We start from the raw sequence: 22,075 nt of genomic DNA on the forward strand, positions 1-22,075 counted from the left end.
GCCGAAAACCAAACAATATGGTCACACCCGGCACGGAAATGAGCAGTACTGCGCCAAGGTTGGAGGCAAGTCAGCGGAGGAGTGGCTGCAGGAGAAGCAGGCAGCAGCTGCGTCAAAGGTACGTCTTCTTCTCTTTGTCCACAGTGCTGTGATGTGGTCTCCTTCCAGGGTTGAGCTCTTCTTTATGACGGCATTTTTCCTCCTTTTATTCCACAGCGGACCCAGCAGCGAGCCACTCTGCCGGCCCCCCCTCTGCTGCCAGCCACCCAGCAGCACACCACTCTGCCGGCCCCCCCTCTGCTGCCAGCCACCCAGCAGCACACCCTGCTGGCCCCCCCTCTGCTGCCAGCCACCCAGCAGCACACCACCCTGCCGGCCCCAACCCAGGCCGTGACCCAGCAGCGCCGTGGCAGCTTCCCCCCCCCTCCTTACCGGAGCATCAAACCAAAACAACCAAAACGCTCCGGTAAGTGAGTCCCTCCCTTTTCCACCACCACAAGTGGACACACTCCACCACTCCACCTCCGCCACGCCGATCACCAGCACAGGGGCAGGTGCACTGCCTCACACCATCACCACCTGCGCACCTTCCTCTCCATCACCACCTCCTCCTCCATCATCACCATCACCACCTCCTCTGATCACCACCACAACTCTCATCACCATCACCACCTCCTCCTCCTCTGATCACCACCACCTCTTCCATCACCATCACCTCTGATCACCACCACAACTCTCATCACCATCACCACCTCCTCCTCCTCTGATCACCACCACCTCTTCCATCACCATCACCTCTGATCACCACCACAATTCTCATCACCATCACCACCTCCTCCTCCTCTGATCACCACCACCTCTTCCATCACCTCCTCCTCTGATCACCACCACCTCTTCCATCACCATCACCACCTCCTCTGATCACCACCACCTCTTCCATCACCATCACCCATCACCATCACCTCCTCCTCTGATCACCACCACCTCTTCCATCACCACCTCCTCTGATCACCACCACAACTTTCATCACCATCACCACCTCCTCTGATCACCACCACCTCTTCCATCACCACCTCCTCTGATCACCATCACCACCACCTCTCATCACCACCACCTCTGATCACCACCACCTCTCATCACCACCTCCTCTGATCACCACCACCTCTCATCACCACCTCCTCTGATCACCACCTCCTCCTCCTCTGATCACCACCACAACAATCTCTTCAGAGATCATCTCCATCCCACATCCCACCACCACCAGATCTCATCGAGCATCAGAGGTGAACTCATCCAGCATCAGAGGTGATGTCATCCAGCATCAGAGGTGATGTCATCCAGCATCAGAGGTGATCTCATCCAGCATCAGAGGTGATCAGCATCAGAGGTGAACTCATCCAGCATCAGAGGTGAACTCATCCAGCATCAGAGGTGAACTCATCCAGCATCAGAGGTGAACTCATCCAGCATCAGAGGTGATCAGCATCAGAGGTGATCTCATCCAGCATCAGAGGTGATCAGCATCAGAGGTGATCTCATTCATCACAAGCTGACATTGCTGCTGACCGAAGCCTCCTTTTGTGTCGGGCCTGGGCCTTCTCCTTCTAATATCATCAGAGGTGATCCCTCCATCGATCATCACAATCTGTGTGTGTGTGTGTGTGTGTTGAACCACCACACCCTGGCCAGGAGATGAGTGACAGCTCCCACAACCTGACACTGACATGTGACGCAGCCACCAAGACCCTCTGACAGATCACATGTCACTGCCAGGTGAGTGCTGAGAAAGCTTCATTTGGGAGGGAGGGGTGTACTCACTGTTGACGACACACTCATTACTGTTGATCACCCCTTTTAGAATATGAATAGACCAAGAGCATCCTGCCTGAGGAGGAGCCACCACTCAACAGCCCAGGACTGCTAACCCTGACAACAACCAACCCCACACCCACCCAGGATTCAATGCAGGTACGCTGATTAAGTAATAATAAGCACATGACAGTGTTATTCAGTTAAACAATACTTTAATATAAAAATAATTAAAAGACACAGTAAAACTGCAGTGTCCAAAATGTCAGAAGTCACTGACTGCTGCTCTTTTCTTGCAGCCACTGCTGGACAGCTCTTAGGACATGTGACCCACTCACCTGGGAAGACTGTCTGTCTGTCTGTCTGATAGCTAAACACATGTGCTGCTGCTGGAGGTGAGTGTTTGTACAAACATCTGATGGGACTCTCAACTCTGATTGCTTTTCTTCTTCCTCCTTTTCACTGCTACTCATGCCTTCTTTCCTCTCTTTCTTTGCAGGATGTTGGCAAAAAGCAAAGACGGAGAAAAAGAATGAGGACGGTGAGTAAGACAATGTTGACGTTTCAGACCACTTTACAAGAAATCAGCTTGACACTGACATCTGTTTGATGGCCACTGATGACTACTGCTGGCTGTTTATTTTATTTTTCGTGTTATGTAGTACATGTATTAGTTGTTGAAGAGGGTTAGGTAGAAGGAAAAGGACATGTTTTGCCTCCCCAAACTTTAAATTTTACAAATCCTATCTCCCCCCTCATCCAAGTGACAGCTGACAGATCTGATCAGGCCAGGTCATGGGAGGGGCGACCTGCTCCTGATCCACCCCCTACCCCCCACCCCCCTTCCTGTGTAAACTGGGTACAAGGACTTCAGAGACACCTTGCAACTTCAGAGACACAGAGGGGCTTCACAGGACATCAGAGCCCCTTTGGAGCTAACGACCCTACTCCTGTTCTCGGGAGAGCTGATTGGCCAAAGGCTCTTGGGGCGGTGACACCTAGTCACCTCTGAAGTACCTGTGTAGCCCAGATGTTTCTCATAACCAGATTCTGCAAGCTGCTAACAGGTAACTACTTTTCTCTGCTTTGGAGGACTCAACACTTTGTGGCCTTTTCTTCTTTTTTTTTTAAATTTTTACTCATATCATTTTCCTCTGTTTGATTGCAGGATGGAGAGCACAACAAGGAGTGAGAAGTTGGCAGAGAAGGAGAAGCCTGGTAGGATTTTTCCATTATTTATTTCACACATTTACAGCACAACAAATAAATGTTTCTTTCTCAGTGACTACTTGTGCTCCAACACTGCCATTTCTGTCTCCTACAGCTGAGGCACCTCAGAGCCTCTCCTCCACTGTAACCTCCACGGTTTCCACACCGTCGACCTCCTCCTCCTCCTCCACGCCGTCCACCTCTGGAAAGAGGAAAGAGAAGAAAAAGCATGGTAAGAAGAAATCTTAAACCTACAACACCTTGAAGAGAAAAAGACACATTTCTTTCTCTGTGATTACCTGTGCTCCAACACTGTCATTTCTGTCTCCTGCAGCAGAGGCACCTCACAACCCCTCCACCACGGCTTCCACACCGTCCACATCCAGGACTCCCACACGCTGCACCGTGTATCGACGGAGGTTGCGGGCGGAGAAGGACAGGGAGGTGCTGGCCCAGGGCAGTGGCCAGCAGTCACAACCTGGGGCTCCCTGCGATATATGTGGGGAGGCCAGGCACATTGACTCTGGCCACGCATTCTACAAGGGCCAGTACTTCTGCAGCGTGGAAGACGGTCCGGACATGAGGTCGCCCCAGGAGTGGCTGATGGAGAAGCAGACCGCCGACGGCCCCGCTCCTGTGCCACGCACAACGATGTGGAGGAAGAGGATGAAGATGCAGGAGGAGGAGAAGAAGGGGCAGGAAAATCCAAAAAAAAGAAAACCCTCAAAACTGAGGATATGCCAGCGCTGTGGCCAACCAGACACGAAAGAATATGGCCACAGCCAGTTCAACTTAAAAGGGAAAAGACATGTTTACTGTGCCCTCTATGAGTGCATCTCTGTTGACCTGTGGCTGGCACAGAGGAGGCAGGAGGACAGCCAGCAACAGGAGGAGGAGCAGGAGCAGCAGGGGGAGCACAGCCAGGAGCACAGCCAGGAGTAAAATTACTTCTATGCAGCAGTAGCTGCTGCTGCTGCTACTTAAGACTTTTTGTGTGTTTTTGCTGTGCTATTTATACTGACTTTATACAACTTATTTTCTAAATAAAAATCTTGTGGAAATTACTTCTATGCCTATGTCTTCTATGATTCTGCATCATTCATCACTCACTCAATAACTAACATTATTGTTACTGGACAAACTGATGAATCCAGGTGTGTCTGACCATCGTTGTGAGGTCAGACACACCTGGATTCATCAGTTTGTTCAATAATGGAAAACAGGAAATAAAGGAGCTGGCTAAAGTTCAGTGGAGCTGTGCATAGAGCCAATTGTGTCACAATTCATGTTTGTAGAGCGTTTATAACAGACACAATTAGCACAAAGTGTTAAGAGATTGTAGATATGTTTATTATATATATATATATAGGCTATATCTCCTGTTTATAGAGCCTATATATATATATATATATTATAAACATATCTCCTGTTTATAGAGCCTATATATATGTTATAAACATAGATAGATCATAAACACACATTTGACACACAAATGACAATAAAAGGAATTCAATTCGATTCAATTCATGTTTATTGAGCATTTTTACAGACACAAATAGCACAGAAAGGGTTGACAAATGACAAATCTCATTGCTATGACAGATGTATATCATAAATATGTCGCTGCTGACTGATCACATTGATATTATGGATCGAAGAAGCTTGATATTGTATAACCACATGTTGGATGACGGATCTCGTCCATAGAGTAGATCATAAACCTATACGACGAGAGGGAGGGAGGGAGGGAGGGAGGGATGACGGATCGCAGAGATAAAAATATTGACAATATAGGCGATCGATCGCTAACGCCTTCTCCGCCGGCGGCCGCGTGGCTACTTTGCATATAAACACATGGACGAAATGGAAAGATACGTGGGTCCCGAGGCGTATCCTTCCATTTTTTTGGAGGGGGGTACGAAGCGGAGCCCAGAGGAGGCCGTGGAAGCCGCCGGCCAGGACTCGGCGGTCTCGCGGCGCGGGGAAAAGAGTGGGCGGCCAAACCGAGAAGATTGCGCACCTTCCTTCCGAGTGAAGCGTTCCTCATTTTTGTGTATTTGCCTCAATTTTGTTGCTATGTACAGTTTGAGACTCCATCAGAGCAGCTCTGGCTGCTGCCTCCCTCCCAGCCCACTGCGCCCCCTGTGGCGGAGCTCCGCTACTGCAGCCCAACGCAGAAGTTTGGTCGAAATTGGGCCAGAGCCGATTTTCAAAGATTTTTGACGTTTTTTTTTTTTTTGTAAACTGTACATAACTGTAAATTAACAATACAACTCACGCAGATAAACGAAAATGAAGAACGCTTCACGAATTTTGCATGTCAAATCTTCTCTGTATCGATTCCAATTTATTATATGCACATGCCGAAGCAAGCACAACCACTCATGTGTGATGGCCCCATTTTAATACCCAGTCAGGAGGCCCGACCCCCTGCCACCGGTGCGCCCCCCAGCGCTCCTGGCCTGAAAAGACAGGCCTTTTGGCTACAAAAACGCGAGTTTCCATTTTTAATCTACACATACATTTACAATGGTGATATTCTGGCAGTTTGACTTGTTAACAAGTTTAGCAAATTCACCAGAATGTGGCCAAAAGTAACCCCACAGGACAATCAGGATCCGTCTCCCCGGAGGAGGTCTTTTTTTGCTTGTCATCCTCAGGATGAGGAATGCTTTACGAATTTCAAATTCGTGAAGTGTTTCTCATAAAATAAACAAAAGTCAATCTTGTTATTATAGCCGCGTTTCCACTGCAGGAACTTCGGGGTAATTTTACGGGGCCAGCCCCGTTGGTGCGTGTTTCCACTGCAGGAACCTCCCCCACAGGGCCATTTACAGGAACTTTTACGGGGGCCAACGGAGTACCTACTCCAGGGTAGGTACTCCGTTCGGCCCTGAAAAGCTGCTGGGTGGGGCTCGAGGTTAACCCGGCGCTGATTGGCTAAAGCTAGAGCAGGCTCTCTGACGCCATCAGAAAGCACCAAAACAACCGGCATTTTTAAAATCCAGCAGAAGGGGAGCATTAGCCTAGCAGACACCGCTGTAAACAACAAGAAAACAGAAGATGTACGACAAATGGACCGACGACGAGGTGCAGGCACTGATTGCAGTCTACGGCACCGAGGAGATTCAGAGAGGGTTTGAATCATCGCGGCGAAATGAAAAAAATTATCAGGACATATCAGCGCACCTCGACACACTGGGGATCCATCATACCGCAAAACAATGCCGTGAAAAGTTAAAAAAACTCAAGCAGGATTACAAGAAACTGAAAGACCACAACAACCGGAGCGGTTCCGACCGAAAAATAAATAAATGGTATGGTCAGCTAGACGCCATCCTGGGACACCGACCGTCGTACACCGCAAACCCAGCAACAAAGGACTCAGCCCCACAGTCTCAGCAGACTACGTCCTCTAGTGAAGCTCCGGAGGACGGCGAGTCGTCGATAAGTCCCGATGAGCCTTTATCTACAGGTAATGACAGCATGACCACATGTTTTTGATTCTGATGACACTGACAGATTTTTCTGCTCGGTAGCGTAGCTAAGGATGCTAACGTTAGCCCTGCTTGCTTGTGTGTTTGTGCTGAAAACTATGCACGTTTCTCATGTGTGTCATGCTTTTGTGTTTTAGCACAACACTTGGAGACCACACAGGTTTCGTTTATGGAGCCACCCTCCTGCAGCACCCCTCGTCATTCTGGAGCATCCAAAAGCATCAGTAAGTATAAAGTTACAGGTTATTTAGCACAGTGTGATCTGATACACCTGTTGAAATACTCCTAATAATAATCCTACTTTGGTTTCATTTCCACGTTTTGGATATTGTTGTAAACACTTACCAACAGATTCAACAAAAAAGCTATACACAAATTGAATTAAATGTATGTGTTATGATAAGAGTGGCACCAATCTAATTATGTTTTCTATTCTATTTTTCTACAGGAAAGAGAAAAAGGGACTTCGATTTAGATGCCCTGAGGGAGATGGAGGAGGACAACAGGAGGGATGCCAGAGAGCAACGCGAACTCCTCTTCCAAACAACTCGCAGAACATGAGGAGCGGACTGCTGCTGCACGGAGAGGGAATACATGCTGCGGAGGCAGGACGCTGAGGAATCAAGAAGGCAAATGGCTGTGTTTCAGCAAGGGCTTCTGGCCATGTTTGGGTCCATATTCAAAACACGGTCCCAGCCTGAACCCCCTCCTCTGGACTAAAGACTTTTATTTTATTCTGATATTTCTGCACTTTATACTCCTCTGCACGTTTTGTTGTCCCCCATTGTATAAAGTTTGCATATTTTTATTGCTGTGTTTTAAAATAAAACAAGTTTGAATGCCAGCAGTTGGTTTTCGTGTGTGTATTTACAAAAGAGAAACCATAAAAGATGTATTACATGCACATGCAAGGCAAATATAAACATGCATTAAAGCAAAGTATAACACAATTTAAAAAAAAACGTTTTGTACAGTCATTTGTATTCTTGGTGCTCAGTGTAGTTTACATTGTTTTAATAGTACACAACAGTAAAGCTGTACAACTCTAAGGGTTGTTGAGGTGGCGCATAAGAGCAGCACGAGCTGCTACACCTGTATCTAACCCATCAGGGAGCGGTGCATCAGGCTGGTTGAGGTTGAGGTGAACAGGATTTGCCCATTCCTCTCTGAACTCCTCACCATGGCTCTCACACAGATTGTGGAGCACACAACATGTGATCACCATTGATTTGACCAAGTCTGTGTTACAGTCATTTCTTTTGAGAAGGCAGCGCCACCTGCCCTTTAGCCGTCCAAAAGCATTTTCCACTAGAGGGTGGATCGGGCCTGGAAATTAAGCCCGTGCCCGGCCCGAGCCCGAGACTTTCAGACCCGACCCGACCCGAGCCCGAATTAATTAATTAAAAACCAGGCCCGACCCGGCCTGATACCCGAAATATTATTATGCAAAATTCATGTTATTTTCAATGAGCTTCTCCTGATGCGACGCGAGCGAGCGTCCGACAGTCACATCTGACGCCCTCTGTCCACACTGAATCCGCGCGTCTGTGGAAGCACATCAGCTGTGCGCTCGTCCACTCAACATCAGACTGGAGACATAACTACCCGGTTACAAGATGGGTGAATACTTGCTTACGTTTGTAGGCTACCTTTTAAACAGAAAGCAAATATAATGATATATATAGCCAACAGCACATTGTGTCTAGTGTAGGAACATGAGGAGCAAAAACATAATGCAGACAACTAATAAACACAATGTCTCAGCATCCGAAGGAGGCGATGCGTGAACGGGAAGCAGACCGTGGTGGTTCTCAATCACACACTCTTTCAATTAACAAAAAATAAATTAAATAGCCTACAGTAAACAGCATAGTCAAAATGTGTGTTTTACGCATGCTTCTGTGTCTGGCAGCGACGCACAGAAGCACAGAGGTGTGGGTCTAAAACACACCATACCACTGGGAGTCTGGGGTCACACGTATTATTATATCTCTTTCTGCCTCATAACTACAGTGCCATGGATTTATCGGTGAAGAGTGAACTGCTGTCTTAGTGCTGAATATGACCAAGCGCCGCTGTCCGCTGTCAGTGCTGAAATATGAATGAATGACAGCGTGAGAGAGAGAGAGAGACTCGATACCTGAGAATATTATAACCGCTGTGATCGGATTCGGTACCGTTTCATGAAGTGTGCCTAATGAGCACTCATGAGGAGGAGTCTCCTCTCCCGGCGTAACACAACGTCAGTATTTTCCAGTAGCTTCTCATCACAGTCCGCACCGTGCAGCCCGACCCAACCCGAGCCCGAATTAATTCATTAAAAACTCGGCCCGGCCCGGCCCGTTACCCGGGCGGGTACCCGGCCCGATTCCAGCCTCTATTTTCCACCACCACTCTAGCCCTGCTAACTCTGACGTTGTAGTTTGTCTGTTCTGCTGTGAGGCGGCCATTGTCCATGAAGGGTTTCATGAGCCAGCTGGTCTGAGGATATGCAGCATCACCCAGTATATAGTAGCCCAAGTCATGTCCCTCAACAGCACGTGTTTGTCCTGAGAACCTGCCTTCAGTGTCCAGCATATTCCAGAGTCCAGACCTGCGCATAACTCTGGCGTCGTGCATGCTGCCAGGGAGCCCTGCAAAAACATTCCAAAAGAGTCCTTTGCCATCCACCACAGCCTGCAGGACAATAGAATACCAGCCTTTTCGGTTAAAGTACTCTGTGTGGTACTCCTGTGGTGCTAAGATGGGGATGTGTGATCCGTCTATGGCACCGACACATTGTGGCAGACCCCATCTATTTTCAAAATAATGTGCCATTTCTTGAAGTGTAGCTGCATCTGGAAACTGGATAACTTCAGGCCACAGTATATTCTCTACAGCTGAACAAAAGGCCTTCACACACTTGCAGGCAGTTGCGCGGCTGACTCCAAACAGGTGGGAGATGCTCCTGTATTCTGCATTTGTTGCCAGCTTCCACACTGCTATAGCAACCCTTTGCTGGAGGGGCACACAGAGGCGAAAATTCGTGTCCTGCTTTTCCATCGCTGGTTGCACGCGTTCACACAAGTACCAGAAGGTTTCCCGTGACATCCTAAAGTTCTGCAACCACTGGTCATCAGAGAAGGTCGGCACCACAACTTTCCACCATTCGTCACTTCTCTTGTGAGCCCAAACAATAGGAGCGGCACGTCGCGCGCGTTGGAAAAGCATCTGTAACACGGTAAATTGCATGAAAGTTAATGATTGAAACTAAAGTAAAAACACGACTGTAGTTTGAAGAGTTCTAAAACTTGAACTCGCGTGTTCGTTTGGTGAAGTACACAGGAGACGTTCAATTACAAAATTTTCCAAAATTTATTTATAAAAAAATCACCTAGGAAAAGAGATCGTGTACAGAGCTCCGGACCAGACTAAGTTTCCCTGACCAACATGCCGCAGCAGCATCAGTTCACGAAGTCTGATGCTGTCTCCTGTCCCTGTCCGGTTTTATAGTTACTGATTACACAAATGCAAGATGTGATGTAATTGATGTAATGTGCATTCTCATTGGCTGGAGTCCAACACGCCATCCTGCAGTGTTTAATTCCACTTTCACGCCTTGTCCCGGTCAACTGCTGATAGCTCCTATCAAGCAAAGAAACAGACAGAGAAAAGGACAAGACACACAACCCTATGCATTCGTCAGCTGACTATCACAGTTAGGTAGGAAGACAAAACAGACTAAACAAACTAAATACATTTACAAATCTGTGTCCATCTATGATATTTTCTATGACCACTAGTAGCTATACATCACTGGCTTCTCATAAAAAGCAGTGGAGCAAAAATGGCATATAGATTTATTTTTATTTTTTATAAAATGTTAATATATTGGTCTAAATATTGGTTGAGGTAAGAAAATAAGAATAAAATTGAGTGACAGTGACTGTGAGCAACCACCTTCCAAATAATTTATACACCTCATGTGAACATTGTTATCAGCAATTTATTGAAGCAGCAGACTGCATAATGTTTTTATATTTAGCCTACCGTAATTCATTTTCACCTGTTGCACTTTTGGCCACTTTTGCTGTATGAACTTGTATTAGTAGGCTACTTGTTATGTATTTAAGATTATAAGGAATTTGTGCAATGAATCAACTTCCACTGCTCATCATTTAGGCAAAGTGCACAACTGTTCATTTGTGAAAGGAGCTTGAGTTGTGATTATAATTTTGGATCATTCAATCAGTCCCAGATATCCCAATTGTTTATCCAACAACCAGTACACTCAGTCCCTGTGTGTGACTGCTACTTCCCTTGTCATATGTCATTCTCTGGGCTGTAAGAGCAAAACACAGTAATTAGACCAATTATAGAAAAGTTGATTACATGCTTCATTATTAATCTGTTTGTCACGTGCTTATCATATGTCTAAGGCAAATGTCAATATCCCAAACATTATAGCAATATACGATTTTGGAGTAAATATCACAACAAGTTCAAACATGCGCTTGGTTTTGAATTAAACAAAAGTATCTTACCATTCGTCTTCGTGTGCGACGCCGATATGCATCCTCAGCCAAGGAATGCTCCAACAAAGCAATTTTCCACAGTATCTTTTGTCTCGTTTCCTCCCTTGCTCTCTCAGCCTTCTCCAAATCCTCTTCGAGACGCCTTCTCCTCTTGTTCATGCCATCAATCGCCATGTGCACAAACACACAAACCAGAAACGCGGCTACCGCCTCAGCTCCTTCCATCCTTCTTCGCTGTTGTTGTGTTGTTGGTCGTGTTGTTGTTACGGTTTTAGTGACCTGCCTGGGTGACGTCACGGTCGAAACTGTCGCACAACGATTACGCGGCAATCGAAACTCATGACGTCGCCGAGGGGTCCGACTCTGCAGTGGAAACACGGCTATTGAGAGGGCCGAGTGAGAGGACGGTTCCTGTAGAAGTTCCTACCCCCTCCCTTTACCAGGAACTCCTGCAGTGGAAACACGGCTTATGTAAAAACATTTTCACATTTTCACAACATGTTATTGTGGAAAAACACATTTCATTAAAATTGGAACGATACAGAGAAGATTGTGCTGGTGCCTCGGATGAGGAAGGGGCGCAATCTTCTCGGTTTGGCCGCGGGCGGCCGCCGCGCGGCCGCCCACGGGCCGCCGCCCACTCTTTTCCCCGCGCCGCGAGACCGCCGAGTCCTGGCCGGCGGCTTCCACGGCCTCCTCTGGGCTCCGCTTCGTACCCCCCTCCAAAAAAATGGAAGGATACGCCTCGGGACCCACGTATCTTTCCATTTCGTCCATGTGTTTATATGCAAAGTAGCCACGCGGCCGCCGGCGGAGAAGGCGTTAGCGATCGATCGCCTATATTGTCAATATTATTATCTCTGCGATCCGTCATCCCTCCCTCCCTCCCTCCCTCTCGTCGTATAGGTTTATGATCTACTCTATGGACGAGATCCGTCATCCAACATGTGGTTATACAATATCAAGCTTCTTCGATCCATAATATCAATGTGATCAGTCAGCAGCGACATATTTATGATATACATCTGTCATAGCAATGAGATTTGTCATTTGTCAACCCTTTCTGTGCTATTTGTGTCTGTAAAAATGCTCAATAAACATGAATTGAATCGAATTGAATTCCTTTTATTGTCATTTGTGTGTTTATGATCTATCTATGTTTATAACATATATATAGGCTCTATAAACAGGAGATATGTTTATAATATATATATATATATATAGGCTCTATAAACAGGAGATATAGCCTATATATATATATATATAATAAACATATCTACAATCTCTTAACACTTTGTGCTAATTGTGTCTGTTATAAACGCTCTACAAACATGAATTGTGACACAATTGGCTCTATGCACAGCTCCACTGAACTTTAGCCAGCTCCTTTATTTCCTGTTTTCCATTATTGAACAAACTGATGAATCCAGGTGTGTCTGACCATCGTTGTGAGGTCAGACACACCTGGATTCATCAGTTTGTCCAGTAACAATAATGTTAGTTATTGAGTGAGTGATGAATGATGCAGAATCATAGAAGACATAGGCATAGAAGTAATTTCCACAAGATTTTTATTTAGAAAATAAGTTTCAGTATAAAGAACACAGCAAAAACACACAAAAACTCTTAAAAGGTATAAATAGCACAGCAAAAACCCACAAAAAGTCTTAAGTAGCAGCAGCAGCAGCTACTGCTGCATAGAAGTAATTTTACTCCTGGCTGTGCTCCTGGCTGTGCTCCCCCTGCTGCTCCTGCTCCTCCTCCTGTTGCTGGCTGTCCTCCTGCCTCCTCTGTGCCAGCCAGAGGTCAACAGAGATGCACTCGTAGAGGGCACAGTAAACATGTCTTTTCCCTTTTAAGTTGAACTGGCTGTGGCCATATTCTTTCGTGTCTGGTTGGCCACAGCGCTGGCATATCCTCAGTTTTGAGGGTTTTCTTTTTTTTGGATTTTCCTGCCCCTTCTTCTCCTCCTCCTGCATCTTCATCCTCTTCCTCCACACCGTTGTGCGTGGCACAGGAGCGGGGCCGTCGGCGGTCTGCTTCTCCATCAGCCACTCCTCGCTGCAGAAGTACTGGCCCTTGTAGAACGCGTGGCCAGAGTCAATGTGCCTGGCCTCCCCACATATATCGCAGGGAGCCCCAGGTTGTGACTGCTGGCCACGGCCCTGGGCCAGCACCTCCCTGTCCTTCTCCGCCCGCAACCTCCGTCGATACACGGTGCAGCGTGTGGGAGTCCTGGATGTGGACGGTGTGGAAGCCGTGGTGGAGGGGTTGTGAGGTGCCTCTGCTGCAGGAGACAGAAATGACAGTGTTGGAGCACAAGTAGTCACAGAGAAAGAAATGTGTCTTTTTCTCTTCAAGGTGTTGTAGGTTTAAGATTTCTTCTTACCATGCTTTTTCTTCTCTTTCCTCTTTCCAGAGGTGGACGGCGTGGAGGAGGAGGAGGAGGTCGACGGTGTGGAAGCCGTGGTGGAGGGGTTGTGAGGTGCCTCTGCTGCAGGAGACAGAAATGACAGTGTTGGAGCACAGGTAATCACAGAGAAAGAAATGTGTCTTTTTCTCTTCAAGGTGTTGTAGGTTAAAGATTTCTTCTTACCATGCTTTTTCTTCTCTTTCCTCTTTCCAGAGGTGGACGGCGTGGAGGAGGAGGTCGGCGGTGTTGAAACCGTGGAGGTTACAGTGGAGGAGAGGCTCTGAGGTGCCTCTGCTGCAGGAGACAGAAATGACAGTGTTGGAGCACAGGTAGTCACAGAGAAAGAAATGTGTCTTTTACTTGTCAAGGTGTTGTAGGTTAAAGATTTCTTCTTACCATGCTTTTTCTTCTCTTTCCTCTTTCCAGAGGTGGACGGCGTGGAGGAGGAGGTCGGCGGTGTTGAAACCGTGGAGGTTACAGTGGAGGAGAGGCTCTGAGGTGCCTCTGCTGCAGGAGACAGAAATGACAGTGTTGGAGCACAGGTAGTCACAGAGAAAGAAATGTGTCTTTTACTTGTCAAGGTGTTGTAGGTTAAAGATTTCTTCTTACCATGCTTTTTCTTCTCTTTCCTCTTTCCAGAGGTGGACGGCGTGGAGGAGGAGGAGGAGGAGGAGGTGGTCGACGGTGTGGAAACCGTGGTGGAGAGGCTCTGAGGTGCCTCTGCTGCAGGAGACAGAAATGACAGTGTTGGAGCACAGGTAGTCACAGAGAAAGAAATGTGTCTTTTACTTGTCAAGGTGTTGTAGGTTAAAGATTTCTTCTTACCATGCTTTTTCTTCTCTTTCCTCTTTCCAGAGGTGGACGGCGTGGAGGAGGAGGAGGAGGTCGACGGTGTGGAAGCCGTGGTGGAGAAGCTCTGAGGTGCCTCTGCTGCAGGAGACAGAAATGACAGTGTTGGAGCACAGGTAGTCACAGAGAAAGAAATGTGTCTTTTACTTGTCAAGGTGTTGTAGGTTAAAGATTTCTTCTTACCATGCTTTTTCTTCTCTTTCCTCTTTCCAGAGGTGGACGGCGTGGAGGAGGAGGAGGAGGTCGACGGTGTGGAAGCCGTGGTGGAGAAGCTCTGAGGTGCCTCTGCTGCAGGAGACAGAAATGACAGTGTTGGAGCACAGGTAGTCACAGAGAAAGAAATGTGTCTTTTACTTGTCAAGGTGTTGTAGGTAAAGATTTCTTCTTACCATGCTTTTTCTTCTCTTTCCTCTTTCCAGAGGTGGACGGCGTGGAGGAGGAGGAGGAGGTCGACGGTGTGGAAGCCGTGGTGGAGAAGCTCTGAGGTGCCTCTGCTGCAGGAGACAGAAATGACAGTGTTGGAGCACAGGTAGTCACAGAGAAAGAAATGTGTCTTTTACTTGTCAAGGTGTTGTAGGTAAAGATTTCTTCTTACCATGCTTTTTCTTCTCTTTCCTCTTTCCAGAGGTGGACGGCGTGGAGGAGGAGGAGGAGGTCGACGGTGTGGAAGCCGTGGTGGAGAAGCTCTGAGGTGCCTCTGCTGCAGGAGACAGAAATGACAGTGTTGGAGCACAAGTAGTCACTGAGAAAGAAACATTTATTTGTTGTGCTGTAAATGTGTGAAATAAATAATGGAAAAATCCTACCAGGCTTCTCCTTCTCTGCCAACTTCTCACTCCTTGTTGTGCTCTCCATCCTGCAATCAAACAGAGGAAAATGATATGAGTAAAAATTAAAAAAAAAAGAAGAAAAGGCCACAAAGTGTTGAGTCCTCCAAAGCAGAGAAAAGTAGTTACCTGTTAGCAGCTTGCAGAATCTGGTTATGAGAAACTTCTGGGCTACACAGGTACTTTAGAGGTGAGTAGGTGACACCGCCCCAAGAGCCTTTGGCCAATCAGCTCTCCCGAGAACAGGAGTAGGGTCGTTAGCTCCAAAGGGGCTCTGATGTCCTGTGAAGCCCCTCTGTGTCTCTGAAGTTGCAAGGTGTCTCTGAAGTCCTTGTACCCAGTTTACACAGGAAGGGGGGTGGGGGGTAGGGGGTGGATCAGGAGCAGGTCGCCCCTCCCATGACCTGGCCTGATCAGATCTGTCAGCTGTCACTTGCATGAGGGGGAGATAGGATTTGTAAAATTTAAAGTTTGGGGAGGCAAAACATGTCCTTTTCCTTCTACCTAACCCTCTTCAACAACTAATACATGTACTACATAACACAAAAAATAAAATAAACAGCCAGCAGTAGTCATCAGTGGCCATCAAACAGATGTCAGTGTCAAGCTGATTTCTTGTAAAGTGGTCTGAAACGTCAACATTGTCTTACTCACCGTCCTCATTCTTTTTCTCCGTCTTTGCTTTTTGCCAACATCCTGCAAAGAAAGAGAGGAAAGAAGGCATGAGTAGCAGTGAAAAGGAGGAAGAAGAAAAGCAATCAGAGTTGAGAGTCCCATCAGATGTTTGTACAAACACTCACCTCCAGCAGCAGCACATGTGTTTAGCTCTCAGACAGACAGACAGACAGACAGTCTTCCCAGGTGAGTGGGTCACATGTCCTAAGAGCTGTCCAGCAGTGGCTGCAAGAAAAGAGCAGCAGTCAGTGACTTCTGACATTTTGGACACTGCAGTTTTACTGTGTCTTTTAATTATTTTTATATTAAAGTATTGTTTAACTGAATAACACTGTCATGTGCTTATTATTACTTAATCAGCGTACCTGCATTGAATCCTGGGTGGGTGTGGGGTTGGTTGTTGTCAGGGTTAGCAGCCCACCTCCTGGGCCGTTGAGTGGTGGCTCCTCCTCAGGCAGGATGCTCTTGGTCTATTCATATTCTAAAAGGGGTGATCAACAGTAATGAGTGTGTCGTCAACAGTGAGTACACCCCTCCCTCCCAAATGAAGCTTTCTCAGCACTCACCTGGCAGTGACATGTGATCTGTCAGAGGGTCTTGGTGGCTGCGTCACATGACATGTGAAGTGTCAGTGTCAGGTTGTGGGAGCTGTCACTCATCTCCTGGCCAGGGTGTGGTGGTTCAACACACACACACACACAGATTGTGATGATCGATGGAGGGATCACCTCTGATGATATTAGAAGGAGAAGGCCCAGGCCCGACACAAAAGGAGGCTTCGGTCAGCAGCAATGTCAGCTTGTGATGAATGAGATCACCTCTGATGCTGGATGACATCACCTCTGATGCTGGATGACATCACCTCTGATGCTGATCACCTCTGATGCTGGATGAGTTCACCTCTGATGCTGGATGAGTTCACCTCTGATGCTGATCACCTCTGATGCTGGATGAGTTCAGCTCTGATGCTGATCACCTCTGATGCTGGATGAGATCACCTCTGATGCTGGATGAGTTCACCTCTGATGCTGGATGAGTTCACCTCTGATGCTGGATGAGTTCACCTCTGATGCTGATCACCTCTGATGCTGGATGAGTTCAGCTCTAATGCTGATCACCTCTGATGCTGGATGACATCACCTCTGATGCTGGATGAGTTCACCTCTGATGCTGGATGAGTTCACCTCTGATGCTGGATGAGTTCACCTCTGATGCTGGATGACATCACCTCTGATGCTGGATGAGTTCACCTCTGATGCTGGATGAGTTCACCTCTGATGCTGGATGAGTTCACCTCTGATGCTGGATGACATCACCTCTGATGCTGGATGAGTTCACCTCTGATGCTGATCACCTCTGATGCTGGATGAGTTCAGCTCTGATGCTGGATGAGATCTGGTGGTGGTGGGATGTGGGATGGAGATGATCTCTGAAGAGATTGTTGTGGTGGTGATCAGAGGAGGAGGAGGAGGTGGTGATGAGAGTTGTGGTGGTGATGGAAGAGGTGATGTTGATCAGAGGAGGAGGAGGTGATCAGAGGTGGTGGTGATGAGAGGTGGTGGTGATGGTGATGAGAGTTGTGGTGGTGATCAGAGGTGGTGATGATGGAAGAGGTGGTGGTGATCAGAGGAGGAGGAGGTGGTGATGGTGATGAGAATTGTGGTGGTGATCAGAGGTGATGGTGATGGAAGAGGTGGTGGTGATCAGAGGAGGAGGAGGTGGTGATGGTGATGAGAGTTGTGGTGGTGATCAGAGGAGGTGGTGATGGTGATGATGGAGGAGGAGGTGGTGATGGAGAGGAAGGTGCGCAGGTGGTGATGGTGTGAGGCAGTGCACCTGCCCCTGTGCTGGTGATCGGCGTGGCGGAGGTGGAGTGGTGGAGTGTGTCCACTTGTGGTGGTGGAAAAGGGAGGGACTCACTTACCGGAGCGTTTTGGTTGTTTTGGTCTGATGCTCCGGTAAGGAGGGGGGGGCAAGCTGCCACGGTGCTGCTGGGTCACGGCCTGGGTCGGGGCCGGCAGGGTGGTGTGCTGCTGTGTGGCTGGCAGCAGAGGGGGGGCCGGCAGGGTGGTGTGCTGCTGGGTGGATGGCAGCAGAGGGGGGGCCGGCAGAGTGGCTCGCTGCTGGGTCCGCTGTGGAATAAAAGGAGGAAAAATGCCGTCATAAAGAAGAGCTCAACCCTGGAAGGAGACCACATCACAGCACTGTGGACAAAGAGAAGAAGACGTACCTTTGACGCAGCTGCTGCCTGCTTCTCCTGCAGCCACTCCTCCGCTGACTTGCCTCCAACCTTGGCGCAGTACTGCTCATTTCCGTGCCGGGTGTGACCATATTGTTTGGTTTTCGGCTGGCCACAGAGCCGGCAGTTGAAGGTGGAGAATGTCCTTTTCTCCTTCACCTTTTGGAAATGAGCAGCAAGTCCTGCGTTCCTCCGCTGCCGCTCCTCTTCCAGCCTCGCCTCCCAGCTGCTGGTGGTGGCGGTGGGAGGCGCACCTGTGGTGGTGGTGGGAGGCGCACCTGCAGCGGCAGTGGCGGTGGCGGCGGCGGCGGCAGCGGCAGCGGGGGCTGGAGCGCTGGTGGTGGAGGTGGAGGCAAGGGAGGGTTCAGCGGAGGCAGCGGCTGCACCCGTTGGAGCCGAGGAGGATGTGGAGGAGGAAGCTGCAGTGGCACCGGGGGACGAGAGGAGCCGATGAAGGGCGGGGGCCAGGGGGCCGCGGCGGGTCACGGCCATGCCAGAGGCGTCCGGCGGCAGGTGGTGCTGCAGGGGGTTGGCGGGCTGCGCCGGTCCCTGCTGCAGAGCCCGGGCTGGCTGGAGGGGCTCCACCGCCGTGACCTCGGCCGTGACCGGTGGCAGAGCTGCGGCCACCTCGGAGGTCGCCAGTGCCTTGCTCCTCTTCGTGTGCCTGATGGAAACACATGACAGATATCAGACTGTGGACACGCTGCTCGTCCGTGGGACCGTCAGAGTGTTGGTGTCAAACACACGGCTCTTACCACTGCAGGAGGGTCCGCTGGTTGATCTCAAAGAGCTGGATGGGCGCGGCTGCCAGGAGGTGTCGGCAGTTGTAGATGTTGTCTCTGATGAGACTGTAGTCCCTCCTGACAGCCGACCAGCGACTCAGGTGGACCCCCGCGATGCTGCGGCCCTCGCTGTGGATCCGGCACAGCCCCAGGAAGATGGCTTCCATCAGCCTGGTGGCGTCTGGGGACTGTGCCGCCCCCGCGCCTTTACCCAGAAACAAACTGCACACAGAGAGAGAGGGAGGGGGAGAGAGTGAGTGAGGCTCTGTCCATTAGCTGTCAATGTGGCATTATGAAGATGGCCACATATAAACTACACATGAGCACGACATACACACACCTCCCAGTTTGTAATTGTTTTCCTCTCATGTCTGTGCTAGTGTGTGTGTGTGGAATGAACGGATATCGGTGGTTGACGTAGAGTGCGTAAGAATGTAGCGTTTGTAACCGTTAGTGTTGTTGTTGTTGTTAATCATCTGATGTTCCGTCTATGCTTGTGTTACAGAATAAAACCATAAAATAAATCACACAGTGCTCTTCAATCAGAGACATGTAACATCAATTAGTGAGTGAGAGAGAGACATGGCCAGGCAGCAACGCTCCACTCACCGGGACGCGCTCTCTTGCCCCATGGCTGCCATGTGGGGCCGCCTGTTCTTAAAGCGGCCCTGCAGCAGGCGTCCCTGGTGGCGCGGGGGGAAGGAGACAGCCGCCTTGTCCCTGTCAGACAGCTTTGTCCACAGGGCGGCTATCTCCCTCACTTGAAGCTGCGTCACGTAGGCCTGGTGACGCAGCTTCACGAGGGCCTGGGCCAGACGGACGGTGTGCTGGTACCCTCCGTACCCGTCTGGTCCTATGACATCCTGGGAGAGAGACAAAAGTGTTAACTAACACACACACACACACACAGACACTACACTTGCACTGAAAAAATACTTACGGCTTCCTCCTCCTCCTCCATCGGCTCCTCCCTGGGGTCCGACTGGGACGACGAGGCCTGGCTGGGCTGAGGCTGTGGCTGAGGCTGTGGCTGAGGCTGAGGCTGAGGCTGCTGGGGCTGCTGGGGCTGCTGCGGGGGCTGAGGCTGCTGCGGGAACAGCAGCTCTTGCAGCACCTGGTCGGAGGCCAGGTCCCCCTCCCCAAATCCCTCGTCCACTGCCTCGAGCTGGTCCTCCTCCCACACATCTTCGCCCTCGTCCGTCCCATCCGGAGCGTCGGGATCCCCAGGATCTTCCTGCAGCACGAGGCCCGTCTGCGAGTACAGATACTCCACCCCGATGAGTTCTCCTGAACGAAAGAGACAGAGACGGATGTGAAGAGTTGGGCCTGCCCGCCTGCAGGTGCACCTGCCCCCCAGCTCCTCCCCCTCAGCTCACCTGTGTACTCGCTGGGCTTGGTGTATGTCTCAACCAGCGTCAGACCCATGAGCTCTTGGGTAAGCTGGTTGAAACCGTGCTGCAGGCGGGCACTGTGGCAGAGCAGCGTCGATCTGTCTGCACCCTCCACTGCAGACCTGCCCCTGTTTTCATTCCACCTGACCAGGCCCTCCAGCAGGTACACCTGGAAATGGAGCGCATTCGCAGATGTACCTGTGATGCACACACACGAGAGAGAGAGAGAGAGAGAGAGAGAGAGGAGTTCAGGCACTGTGAGCTGCTAAATGACCACAGAAAAAAACAACATCAGTAAAAGGTGTGATTCTCACCTGGGATGAAGCGGCACAGGTGCAGGTGGAATGACTCCAGCGAGGTGGAGCCCCTGGCGCAGCGGAAGACGGGGAGAATGATGCCTCCCCTGGTCACCTCCCCCGTCTTAGTGTAGAGCTCCACCCCCGCTGGGTCCTGGATACAGGGCAGGTGATGACGCTGCGTCTGCCAGATAACCTCCATTCTGTCGCGGTCGATGAGCGGGACGCCCAACGTGTCCGTCGCGTCCCGGAAGTGGTCCAGGACTTCCTGGAGGAGCCGCTCGGTGTCCTGGGCCCCTCTGGTGCGACGGCGGCAGTGACGAGCCATCTCCCTGCCCGTCAGCTTGACATGGGCGTCCCTCCCCTCCTCGGACTGCTTGGCCTCCATCAGGCGCGCCACGTCATCTTTGTCCCACTCAAAGATGGCGAGAGACAGGCGCGCCATGAAGAGGCCGTAGAGCTGGTGGGCATCGGTGGTGACACCCCGAGCGAAGCGTCGCATCAGGTGCCACACATCCAGCCGCACCACCAGCTCCTGCCACTCCACGAACATGGCAGAGACCTGGAAACAACACAGTTTAGTTTAGTTTATTGGTTTAATAAGAGACAGTGTGCAATTGCATTAATCTCATTGACACTGATATTTAAACATCTACACTTGAGCAACCAGAGCTCGTCATAAGAGTTACCTTGCTCTGCCCGTGGGCGGCGCAGCAGTCCCGGTCCACGTACAAGACCTGAGGAGGGGCCTTTCCGGCTTCTCGGTAGCGCTGCATTAACCCGGCCGCCATGGGCAACAGTCCGTCACCCTCGGAGTCGGTGAGCACGGACATTAACACCTGTCCGTGCTCATTCCCGACGTTGGTCACCCAGGCGGCCGTACCGGCAGCGCTACCTGCAAGCTTCTTCGTCATCTGCACAGGAGGACAGAGAGAGAGAGAGAGAGAGAGAGAGAGACAGAGAGAGAGACAGAGAGAGAGGACAAGAGAAGACTGTTAGAACTGGCTCAGAGCGTCACAAAAAAAGGGAGAAAACACCAGACATCTGTCCAAAATAAGTTATTCAATCACATCAAACCAAATTAGTAGCCTCAGCTCACAGGGCCCGGATGTGATGAGCCACTCACAGCACCTGCAGTGAGGAGGGAAAACACACACACACACACACACAAGCTGCAAAAACACAGACCACAGCTCACCTTCTTGGTCGAGTCCATCTTCAGAATGGACCCGAAGATGGATGTGACTCTGGCCTTTGTCTCCTGCAGGCGCGTGCAGGCGTCCCTGACGTAGACAGACAAAAGCCAGGCCGGACGGGGAACCGGGGGCATCAGCGGGAGTTCCACCCCCCGCTGAGGCGCCGCCACACCCGGAACCCGAAGCTTGCGAAGAACGGAGAGGTATCTCATCGACCGCAACATCCACTCTCTGGTGTGATCCTCCACCAGAGTAGTGTGGAGGCGGGAGGCACTGTTCCCCAGAGTGCGCTCCCTCATCTGCCCGATCACAGTTTTATCGCACGACAACCTGAGGAAGAGGACGACAGAGAAGAGCAGGACAGCAGGCGGATGAGAG

General features: G+C 49.9%; 4 protein-coding genes across 4 annotated transcripts; 1 reads left to right on the forward strand and 3 right to left on the reverse strand.

Moving 5' to 3' along the window:
• The first annotated feature begins 2,978 nt into the window (after positions 1-2,978).
• Positions 2,979-3,960, forward strand: LOC146980496 (uncharacterized). The gene is made up of 3 exons (XM_085787970.1): positions 2,979-3,027; positions 3,134-3,250; positions 3,353-3,960. Exons 1-3 carry the CDS (start codon positions 2,979-2,981, stop codon positions 3,958-3,960), a joined length of 774 nt encoding a protein of 257 aa, XP_085644096.1.
• An 8,778-nt stretch (positions 3,961-12,738) lies between these two features.
• LOC146980497 (uncharacterized) lies at positions 12,739-15,146 on the reverse strand. Its single transcript, XM_085787971.1, has 7 exons — positions 15,098-15,146; positions 14,887-14,991; positions 14,681-14,785; positions 14,475-14,579; positions 14,268-14,372; positions 14,076-14,165; positions 12,739-13,307 (listed from the first exon to the last, which is right to left on the reverse strand). The coding sequence occupies exons 1-7, from the start codon at positions 15,144-15,146 to the stop codon at positions 12,739-12,741; spliced, it is 1,128 nt and encodes a 375-aa protein (XP_085644097.1).
• A 2,563-nt stretch (positions 15,147-17,709) lies between these two features.
• On the reverse strand, positions 17,710-19,664 carry LOC146980498 (uncharacterized). Its single transcript, XM_085787972.1, has 5 exons — positions 19,424-19,664; positions 18,788-19,036; positions 18,419-18,696; positions 18,024-18,358; positions 17,710-17,925 (listed from the first exon to the last, which is right to left on the reverse strand). The coding sequence occupies exons 1-5, from the start codon at positions 19,453-19,455 to the stop codon at positions 17,710-17,712; spliced, it is 1,110 nt and encodes a 369-aa protein (XP_085644098.1). The 5' UTR covers positions 19,456-19,664.
• A 63-nt stretch (positions 19,665-19,727) lies between these two features.
• Positions 19,728-21,909, reverse strand: LOC146980499 (uncharacterized). Its single transcript, XM_085787974.1, has 5 exons — positions 21,700-21,909; positions 21,191-21,415; positions 20,520-21,063; positions 20,191-20,403; positions 19,728-20,101 (listed from the first exon to the last, which is right to left on the reverse strand). Exons 1-5 carry the CDS (start codon positions 21,907-21,909, stop codon positions 19,728-19,730), a joined length of 1,566 nt encoding a protein of 521 aa, XP_085644100.1.
• Positions 21,910-22,075: the final 166 nt, after the last annotated feature.

The sequence above is a fragment of the Trachurus japonicus genome, chromosome 9 (genome assembly GCF_045865225.1).
Source record: "Trachurus japonicus isolate A0001 chromosome 9, Traja_1.0".
In the NCBI taxonomy this organism is placed as follows: Eukaryota; Metazoa; Chordata; class Actinopteri; order Carangiformes; family Carangidae; genus Trachurus; species Trachurus japonicus.